Source organism: Lepidochelys olivacea, assembly GCF_965140295.1.
Source record: "Lepidochelys olivacea isolate rLepOli2 genome assembly, chromosome: 1".
NCBI lineage: Eukaryota > Metazoa > Chordata > Testudines > Cheloniidae > Lepidochelys > Lepidochelys olivacea.
The window spans coordinates 215,287,630-215,298,220 of NC_140411.1; the positions used below are offsets into that span (position 1 = coordinate 215,287,630).

A 10,591-nucleotide genomic window follows, 5' to 3' on the forward strand; every position below is an offset into this window, starting at 1 on the left:
ATCTGTTAGATTGTGGAATGGTGTCCCAGGGACATGGTGGCCCCATCACTCAGGTCATTTAGAACAGCACTGGACTCAGCACTAGAGAATACATTTTATAGGACAATCCTGCATTGTCTGGAGGGAGTGGGGAGGGGAAGAGAGAGAGAGAGAGAAGAGAGAGAGGCCTGTTCTGTTTCTGTCTGTGTTTTGCCTCCTATTGTGGATCAGTCTTTAGGGCTAACAGTCACCACTTTGCTCAACTACTAAATCTCATTTTAAAAGACTCAGGAACCATTTTGTATGTTTAAGAGAAGTCCTGGCCATAGTCCATCCTGAATAAATGCAGGCTCCCTAAATTTCCCCCAGCAGGTACAACTGGATCCACTATCCTGCCTCACTTCCTGAGCTAGTTTGTCATGCACAGTATTGCTGTGTGCTGTGCTTCACTCAAATATGGATGACTTCAGTGCTGGGACAGTGATTCCATTATGCACCATCTATACGGCACTATGGGAATGAGAGATGCTAGGGAACAGTAAGGTGTTGTTATGAAAAACCCTGAGGAAAAAAACACTGGCACCAAGAAAGCACTTGCTACACCTAATATATCTTTTTATTTGTGCTATGTACTTTTCAAAGATGAATTAAAGGGGGAGGGAAGGAAATGTCACCAGGAAACCAGCAGGAGATGGATGTCTCAGTTGGCAGCAATGGTATCCTCGATCCAGTCAACATAGTTGCAGACCTTGGTGTAGACTCCAGGGTAACCCTGCAGAGCACACCCAATCCCCCAGGACACAATTCCTTGGAGCTCACCGTTGCACACAACTGGGCCACCAGAATCGCCCTGTGAGGGAAAGGATTTGGGTGTTACAGACATGAGCTAATTCAGGCAGAGGAATCTATTCAGCTCATCAGGAAAGGTTTCAACTAGCTGCAGGTGAATCTTGAAAGCACTAGGTAAGAGCAGCAGAGTCCATATGCTCTGATATGTCTGATGGGCAGGGAATAGGGGATAGCTCAAAATTCCCAGTTTCCTCTGTTGACCATCACGCACCTAACACACATCAGCAGTACCTGGAACTAAAATGCTAACTGTGGTAAAAGCCTAATATATCCAAATCTGCTGATCTGAGACTGGATTGGAAGCAGACACCTGTCTCTGTCCTTGTTTTGTCCATCCTGTTCATCCCCACCCTCAATCAGAGACTGAACTGCATTTATAATCCAGAGGTGAAATGCCCTGTAGTTCACAGCTTGATCCCTTGAGCCATCCAGTTTACACCCCCAACACACACCCTCCAAACTCTTGAGCACATTCTTTTCCTCATCACATCTTGTGATTAATTCTTCGCAGGTTTTCAGAGTTCTGGCACTTAGGCTAGAACAGGAGGGACAAGAGCAGCTGAGCCCCGTCTCTGCAGAACAAGAGAAAATGAAAGGCAGCTCACCTGGCAGGAGTCTTTGCCACCCTCGGGGAATCCCACGCAGATCATGTTTTCAGTGATTTCCCCTGGGTAAGCAGCACTGCACACAGCGTCAGTCAGGACTGGAGCATCCAGACACTGGAGAAGCTCGGGGTAGTTAGCTGCCAACAGAGAGAGGAGAACACTAAGATTCATCTGAGAAAGCAGACAGGCCAATTAATACAAAGACTTATAGTTTTCCGGGCTAGAGAATCCAATAAAGAAGAGGCCAGTAAGAACTACTGCACCATCTCTGAGGAGGACCTCAATGACTAGAATAGAATAACAGGGGTTATTTCAGGGCAGGTCTGAGGGGCATTGGCAGAGCTGTGTGGGGAGCCCAGCACTGGAATAGCAGGGGGTGCTGCTAGTAAGGAGTGAGGGTAATTGGCACAGCTGAGCGTGTGGACCCAAAGACTGCAAGAGCAAAAAGAGCTGCAGGTCAAGACTGGGATATATCTGGGTCCCATATCTGTAATAATAAGATAAGGGTGCTGTGTGTCATGTGTGAGGCACATTCATACTTACAGCCACTACTGAGGGTGTTTCCCCACCCAGAAATCAGACACTGAGTCCCAGCAGCCACACAAGCAGAGGGAAGAGGGATGGTTGCGACACGGGAGTTCAAGTTAGCTTGGGTTGCCAGCTTGATCAGCATAATGTCATTATCCAGGATCCATGAATTGTATTTGGGGTGGCGAATTATTTTAACGGCTCTGATGAACTGCTCGTCCCCTTCCAACACATCGATGTTGTGTTCCCCGAGCCTCACCTCGATGAGACTGCAAAATCAACCAGGCAACATGGAGGGCAGTTAACCACAAATATCATGATGAGATGTGACCACTAGGTGGCACTACATAGTTCAGTGCACTGTGCAGTGATGACATTCAAATTCTGTCATAGATCACAAGTGAAATAATTGTGACTGGCTTTCATAATAGTCTTCGTATTGAACTCAAACCAATGGGCCATTGAGTTTGGTATCCCACCTGCATCAGGGGCACAAGCTAGATGCTTCCGAGTAAAGTCTTAAATCCTTCTATTGAGCCTAATTGTGTAAGAGCATACCAGGAAGAGGAATTTTGATGCTGATCCCAAATAGTGAGTGACAGATGTCCAGAAGCAGGAGGACTGATTCTTGCTCTGGTTGAATATTTGTTTACATTACACAGTAACAGTGAAATTCATGAGCTCTGTCAGTTCTAATAATAAAAGATAGAGATGGGAAATCCTTACCTGTCCAGTAGATCTCCAGCTATGGCCCAGGGTGAAAAGAAAAAAAGGTTCTGAGAACCCATTGGTGGGGTGTGTACAGGAGAGGACCCTTCACTTGTGAAATGCTCTGCAGAATGAGTATGCTGGAGAATGCCTGATTTAGACCATCCCCCAGAGTCAGCTCAGGATGGTTCTTACAGCACGCAACCAGCTAAGCTCTCCGGATCCTTCCTGAACCCAGGAATGGTGACTGGTTTAGTTTCTTTAGTGTTGTGGATGTAGCAATAACATATTACATTTCACTAGCAAACTTTTATCCCAAGATCAAATATGTCCCTGAAGGTGGATCCAGTTCTGTCCTCAGCCAGTATGAGCTGCAATGGCAATTGCATCTGGATACTCAAGGGCAGAACTAGGCTCTGTATAGAAAGTATACATAGGGATCACGTCACCCCCTCCACAGATGTATAGCCATCTCAGGGAAGCATGGGGCAGCTGTCTAGCAATACCTAGCAGCGTTACTTAACACTTTAGGTCAGGAAATAAAGAAGAAGAATGGGTCCAACTGAAAATTCTGGGAGAAATAAAGGAGAACAGAAATTAATTAACAATTTTGGAAACTGGCCTGAACAGATGGACTGTCAACCCTACTACAGAGAAAAGTGTCTTGGGAACTTTCATGGTGGTCAGAAACACCTCCTGACACCATGCTTGGGCACTGGGAAGTCACTCTGCAACATGGATTTTCCTTTATTTTTCTGCTGTCCACGTACTGGGCAGGTCTGATTAGATCTGACAAGATCTCAGGCAGAGGCTGCATGGCCACAGGCAATACATAATGTTTTAACCTTCACTCACGATTTGTAGCAGTGAGCAGCTGACACGACCCATTGGTTGTTGATGAGGGAGCCCCCGCAGAAGTGGTATCCAGAGTTCAGGGACACCTGGTAGGGGACAGAGCAGGTGTAGCCCCCCACGATTTTGTCATCATCATCAACAGGGACAGCAGCTGAGGGAAATGGGGAAATCAGGTGTTAAAAAAATAACTTGGAACCCAGTGACTTGAAATGCACCAGCAGCTAATGAGCAGCAAATTATTTAACCATACCCTTAAAAGCTTTGGTTTACAGGAGTCTTCTCCACATCCCTAAAGCCCTTCCCTCCTCAAATTTTCCATGTTTCATGCCCAACACCCTCTAAGGCAGGGGTGGGCAAACTTTTTGTCCTGAGGGACACATCTGGGTGGAGAAATTGTAAGCTGAGTAAGTATCCGAGTGTGTGTTTGCTGGGAGGGCAGTGTGAAAGCCTGAGCGAGTGCCTGATTGGGTGGTAGCCTGCAGGGGGAGGGCATTGGGGCTGTCTGTTTGTTTGTTTCAGGGAAGCCTGGCTGTTTAAAAATAGCCAGAGCTCCGCGAACCAGCTGAGCGGCGGCGAACTAGCTGAGCAGCGGGGAACTAGCTGAGCAGCTCACAGCAGGAGTTTGCCTGGAGTGAGCCCAGTGAGGCTTACATCTTGCCAGCTTCTCTGAGGAAGCTCATAGTAGGAAGGGGATATGGAAGGGGGGGGGTTCAGCTATTGTGACCTGCACTGGATGTGCCATGTTTGTCTTTCTTCCACAGGACAGAAGCGACTTTGTCTGTACAAAGTGCAAGCTGGTCTCCATATTGGAAGACAAGGTTCAAGGTCTGGAGCAACAGATAATGACCCTGCGTTGCATACGAGAAACTGAGGATTTTCTGGACAAAACTCAGGATAGGCTTCTAGGGGCACAAAGCTCTACAGATATAGAGCAGGTTGCACAGAGAAGCCAAGAGGCCAGTGAAGAAGCTTGGCAACATGTGACCTCCAGAAGAACAAGGGGGAATGTCCGGGTTCCAGCAACGCGGACACAGGTAACTAACCGCTTTCATGTTCTCTCCACAGGTACCATTGCGGAGAGTGGACCAAATGAGACGTCTGGGGGGAGAAAGCAGAAGGAGACTCCGCTAGTTGGAAGGCATGAGATGCACTGTCCTGAGGTTGGGGGTTCCACGACCACCACTCCCAAGCGAAGGAGGCGGGTGGTGGTGGTCGGGGAATCTCTCCTCGGGGGGAATGAGTCATCTATCTGCCACCCTGACAGGGAAAACCGGGAAGTCTGCTGCTTGCTAGGGGCTAAGATTCACGATGTGACGGAGAGACTGCCGAGACTCATCAAGCCCTCGGATTGCTACCCCTTCCTGCTTCTCCACGTGGGCACCAATGATACTGCCAAGAATGACCTTGAGCAGATCACTGCGGACTACGTGGCTCTGGGAACAAGGATAAAGGAGTTTGAGGTACAAGTGGTGTTCTCGTCCATCCTCCCCGTGAAAGGAAAAGGCCTGGGTAGGGACCGTCGAATCGTGGAAGTCAACGAATGGCTATGCAGGTGGTGTCGGAGAGAAGGCTTTGGATTCTTTGACCATGGGATGGTGTTCCACGAAGGAGGAGTGCTGGGCAGAGACGGGCTCCATCTTACGAAGAGAGGGAAGAGCATCTTTGCAAGCAGGCTGGCTAACCTAGTGAGGAGGGCTTTAAACTAGGTTCACCGGGGGAAGGAGACCAAAGCCCTGAGGTAAGTGGGAAAGCAGGATACCGGGAGGAAGCACAGGCAGGAACGTCTGTGAGGGGAGGGCTCCTGCCTCATACTGAGAATGAGGGGCGATCAGCAGATTATCTCAAGTGCTTATATACAAATGCACAAAGCCTTGGAAACAAGCAGGGAGAACTGGAGGTCCTGGTGATGTCAAGGAATTATGATGTGATTGGAAAAACAGGGACTTGGTGGGATAACTCACATGACTGGAGTACTGTCATGGATGGTTATAAACTGTTCAGGAAGGACAGGCAGGGCAGAAAAGGTGGGGGAGTAGCACTGTATGTAAGGGGGCAGTATGACTGCTCAGAGCTCCGGTACGAAACTGCAGAAAAACCTGAGTGTCTCTGAATTAAGTTTAGAAGTGTGAGCAACAAGAGTGCTGTCGTGGTGGGAGTCTGCTATAGACCACGGGACCAGGGCGATGAGGTGGATGAGGCTTTCTTCCGGCAACTCGCAGAAGCTACTAGATCGCACGCCCTGGTTCTCATGGGTGACTTTAATTTTCCTGATACCTGCTGGGAGAGCAATACAGCGGTGCATAGACAACCCAGGAAGCTTTTGGAAAATATAGGGGACAGTTTCCTGGTGCAAGTGCTAGAGGAGCCAACTGGGGGGGGGGCGCTTTTCTTGACCTGCTGCTCACAAACCGGGAAGAATTAGTGGGGGAAGCAAAAGTGGATGGGAATCTGGGAGGCAGTGACCATGAGTTGGTTGAGTTCAGGATCCTGACACCGGGAAGAGAGGTAAGCAGCAGGATACGGACCCTGGACTTCAGGAAAGCAGACTTCGACTCCCTCAGGGAACGGATGGGTAGGATCCCTTGGGGGACTAACATGAAGGGGAAAGGAGTCCAGGAGAGCTGGCTGTATTTCAAGGAATCCCTGTTGAGGTTACAGGGACAAACCATCCCGATGTGTCGAAAGAATAGTAAATATGGCAGGCAACCAGCTTGGCTTAACGGTGAAATCCTAGCAGATCTTAAACATAAAAAAGAAGCTTACAAGAAGTGGAAGGTTGGACACATGACCAGGGAAGCGTATAAAAATATTGCTCGGGCATGTAGGAATGAAATCAGGAGGGCCAAATCGCACCTGGAGCTGCAGCTAGCAAGAGATGTCAAGAGTAACAAGAAGGGTTTCTTCAGGTATGTTGGCAACAAGAAGAAAGCCAAGAAAAGTGTGGGCCCCTTACTGAATGAGGGAGGCAACCTAGTGACAGAGGATGTGGAAAAAGCTAATGTACTCAATGCTTTTTTTGCCTCTGTTTTCACTAACAAGGTTAGCTCCCAGGCTGCTGCACTGGGCATCACAAAATGGGGAAGAGATGGCCAGCCCTCTGTGGAGAAAGAGATGGTTACGGACTATTTAGAAAAGCTGGACGTGCACAAGTCCATGGGGCCGGACGCGTTGCATCCGAGAGTGCTAAAGGAATTGGCTGCTGTGATTGCAGAGCCATTGGCCATTATCTTTGAAAACTCGTGGCGAACGGGGGAAGTCCCAGATGGCTGGAAAAAGGCTAATGTAGTGCCAAACTTTAAAAAGGGGAAGAAGGAGGACCTGGGAACTACAGGCCAGTCAGCCTCACCTCAGTCCCCCGAAAAATCATGGAGCAGGTCCTCAGGAAATCAATCCTGAAGCACTTACATGAGAGGAAAGTGATCAGGAACAGTTAGCATGGATTCACCAAGGGAAGGTCATGCCTGACTAATCTAATCGCTTTCTATGATGAGATTACTGGTTCTGTGAATGAAGGGAAAGCAGTGGATGTATTGTTTCTTGACTTTAGCAAAGCTTTTGACACGGTCTCCCACAGTATTCTTGTCAGCAAGTTAAAGAAGTATGGGCTGGATGAATGCACTATAAGGTGGGTAGAAAGTTGGCTAGATTGTCGGGCTCAACGGGTAGTGATCAATGGCTCCATGTCTAGTTGGCAGCCGGTGTCAAGTGGAGTGCCCCAAGGGTCGGTCCTGGGGCCAGTTTTGTTCAATATCTTCATAAATGATCTGGAGGATGGTGTGGATTGCACTCTCCGCAAATTTGCGGATGATACTAAACTAGGGAGAGAGGTAGATACGCTGGAGGGCAGGGATAGGATACAGAGGGACCTAGACAAATTGGAGGATTGGGCCAAAAGAAATCTGATGAGGTTCAATAAGGATAAGTGCAGGGTCCTGCACTTAGGACAGAAGAACCCAATGCACCGCTACAGACTAGGGACCTAATGGCTAGGCAGCAGTTCTGCAGAAAAGGATCTAGGGGTGACAGTGGACGAGAAGCTGGATATGAGTCAGCAGTGTGCCCTTGTTGCCAAGAAGGCCAACGGCATTTTGGGATGTATAAGTAGAGGCATAGCGAGCAGATCGAGGGACGGGATCGTCCCCCTCTATTTGACACTGGTGAGGCCTCATCTGGAGTACTGTGTCCAGTTTTGGGCCCCACACTACAAGAAGGATGTGGATAAATTGGAGAGAGTCCAGCGAAGGGTAACAAAAATTATTAGGGGTCTGGAACACATGACTTATGAGGAGAGGCTGAGGGAACTGGGATTGTTTAGTCTGCGGAAGAGAAGAATGAGGGGGGATTTGATAGCTGCTTTCAACTACCTGAGAGGTGGTTCCAGAGAGGATGGTTCTAGACTATTCTCAATGGTAGAAGAGGACAGGACAAGGAGTAATGGTCTCAAGTTGCAGTGAGGGAGGTTTAGGTTGGATATTAGGAAAAACTTTTTCACTAGGAGGGTGGTGAAACACTGGAATGCGTTACCTAGGGAGGTGGTAGAATCTTCTTCCTTAGAAGTTTTTAAGGTCAGGCTTGACAAAGCCCTTGCTGGGATGATTTAATTGGGGATTGGTCCTTCTTTGAGCAGGGGGTTGCACTAGATGACCTCCTGAGGTCCCTTCCAACTGATATTCTATGATTCTAAGCAGGGCCACGAATGTAGGGCTGGGGCAGGGGGTTGCAGTGCAGGAGGGAGTGTGGGATGTGTGGGGGGGTGCGGTGTGCAGGAAAGGGTTCTGGGCAAGGGGTTGGGATGCAGGAGAGGTGCAGGAGGGGGATCAGGGTAGGGGTTGGGGTGTAGGAGGAGTATGGGGTGTGGCAGGGGGCTCAGGGCAGGGGCTTGGGGTACGGGGTGCAGGAGGGGTTTGGGGTGTGGGCTCCAGCCCAGTGCGGCTTACCTTGAGCGGCTCCGGGGTGGCAACAGCATGCAGTGGGGCTAATTCGGGCTCCCTGCCTGGCCTGGCCCCACGCCACTCCCAGAAGTGGCCAGCATGTCTGGCAGCGGCTCCTGGGGGTAGGATGGGGCAGGCAGCTATGCTGCGCATGGCCCTCGCCTGCAGTACCACCCTGAAGCTCCCATTGGGTGCGATTCCCTGTTCCCAGCCAATGCAAGCTGCGGGGGCAGTGCCTGCCGGCGAGGGCTTTGCGCAGATCCCTCCACTCCCCGCTACCCCAGGGGCTGCAGGGACGTGGTGCTGGCCGCTTCTGGAAGTGGCGCGGGGCCAGGGCAAGCAGGGAGCCTGCCTTAGTCCCACTGGGCCATAGGGCTGGCAATCCCACCTGCTAGATTGAAAGCCCTGACAGGCCGGATCTGGCCCGCGGGCCATAGTTTGCCCTCCCCTGCTCTAAAGCATGAAGCTGTAACAACTATACTGGTTCTGGAAGAAAACAAGTTTGGGCTCACCAATTCTGCTCCTTCATTGCCCAGTAAAATAATGATGGGGATTTCTCTCATATCTCCAACCCTGAAAGACCTCAAAGTGTTTTACAAACTATATATATATGGGAATTACTGCACCCACCACTAAAGGACTGCCATGGAACATGATAGCTGTTTAACAGTGAACAGAAACAATAAACATCAGTTTAGGGCAAGAAATGAAGAAGAATGTCAAGACCAATTGAAACTGCCAATGGAATTTTTTGTTTCATTGCAAGGAGACAGAAGTACAAAGAGAGAAGACAGAGGGAGAGAAAGAGAGAGAGAGAGAGAAACAGTGTGGCAGAGAGGGAGCAGAAATTTAGAAGTCTGAAGGGGGCAGGAAAAGGGAGAAAAGCGGAAAGGGAGACAGAAGGGACAGACTGAAAGAGAGACAGAGAGATAGGGAAATCTAAAGAAAAGAGGAAAGAATTAGGTTTGTGGAAGAGCACCAATGGTCCCTGGAGAGAATCAGAGGATCAAGAGAATTAAACTGCTTTGGAAGACTCACCTGCTGCTCCTAGGCAGGCAAGAATCAGGAGAAACTTCATGGTGTCGCTGTTAGTGAGCACTGTCAGCTGTGACAGGTTTTGCTGAAGAAATCTCCCCCTTTATACCTCCCAGAGGGTGTTATCTCCCCAACCCAAAGTCCTATCAGGTTTCCACTTCCCAAGGTCTTACATCAGTTCAGACAAATATAGTTACCTTATCAATCTAAAAAGGTAATAAAGTGACTGCGGTGCCACAGAGATCGAAACAAGCATTTCATGAAATTAAAAGAGAAAATGTCCAACTCTATACAGCACTGCTGATGTGCCTTAGTCCTGCCTTGCACACGCCTGCTATTTCAGTCCTGGGCTCCCCACACAGCTCTGCCAATTCCCCACAGTCCTGCTCTGCAACCCCATGCTATGCCAGTCCTGGGCTCCTGTGATGAATGTGGAAATTGTTGGCAATATTTTTATGTCCATAGGTGTAGCTTGGTTTCCCTGTGAGCTTTGTATTGCCATACACTGAGTGTAAAGGGAAGCAATGGGTGTTTGAGTCACTTTAGCTGCATGGATGGAGACGAGAATCATTAACATGAACTACATATGACCTGCAAATGTAAATGGTGGATCCGGAGGAGACAAAGGAAGAGCCGGTGACCAGAATTTTAGCACCTAGCAACTGAGAGTCCAAGGCTGGTTGGCCATGTGAACTCAGTGTGGCTTGCAGCAGGAGGACACTAGACAAAAGGTATAAGGAGCCTGGGCTAAGAAGAGGGTTCACAGACAAACAGTGGGAAATTTGGGACAGGCACAGGGACAAAGGTCTGCGGGAGAGTGAAGATGGAGCTCAGGAAGAAGGAGAGCATGGCAAAGCCCTGGCTTCCACTGCCATGAACTCTGTCCTAAGCCAGCCTCTCTCATGCTAACATGAAGACTTTTGGTGCTGTATTCCAGGTGACTAAAAAGGTTATGTTATTATCAAAAGAGTGCCTGGTGTTGCTGCAGATACTTACTGAAGAGCATTGCACCCTGAAGGAGCGGAAAAGGCTCTCACAGGAGTCTGGCTCAGCTGGACTTGCTCCAGAGAGACAGAGAGAGACAGGGCTTGCTGGCACCTG

At 49.2% G+C, this 10,591-nt stretch overlaps 1 protein-coding gene across 1 annotated transcript; it reads right to left on the reverse strand.

Moving 5' to 3' along the window:
* Positions 1-583: 583 nt before the first annotated feature.
* Positions 584-9,688, reverse strand: LOC311515425 (anionic trypsin-like). The gene is made up of 5 exons (XM_084618457.1): positions 9,494-9,688; positions 3,525-3,675; positions 1,977-2,230; positions 1,434-1,570; positions 584-829 (listed from the first exon to the last, which is right to left on the reverse strand). Exons 1-5 carry the CDS (start codon positions 9,531-9,533, stop codon positions 680-682), a joined length of 732 nt encoding a protein of 243 aa, XP_084474583.1. The 5' UTR covers positions 9,534-9,688; the 3' UTR covers positions 584-679.
* Between the last annotated feature and the right edge of the window lie 903 nt (positions 9,689-10,591).

Excerpts from the sequence above, each read along its gene's own strand:
- LOC311515425 (XM_084618457.1), bottom strand. The coding sequence starts at position 9,533 with ATGAAGTTTCTCCTGATTCTTGCCTGCCTAGGAGCAGCAG. Across the intron at positions 1,571-1,976 it reads AAACACCCTCAGTAGTGGCT|CTAACTACCCCGAGCTTCTC; the intron begins GTAAGTATGAAT and ends CTCTGTTGGCAG. Across the intron at positions 830-1,433 it reads GTGGCAAAGACTCCTGCCAG|GGCGATTCTGGTGGCCCAGT; the intron begins GTGAGCTGCCTT and ends TTTCCCTCACAG.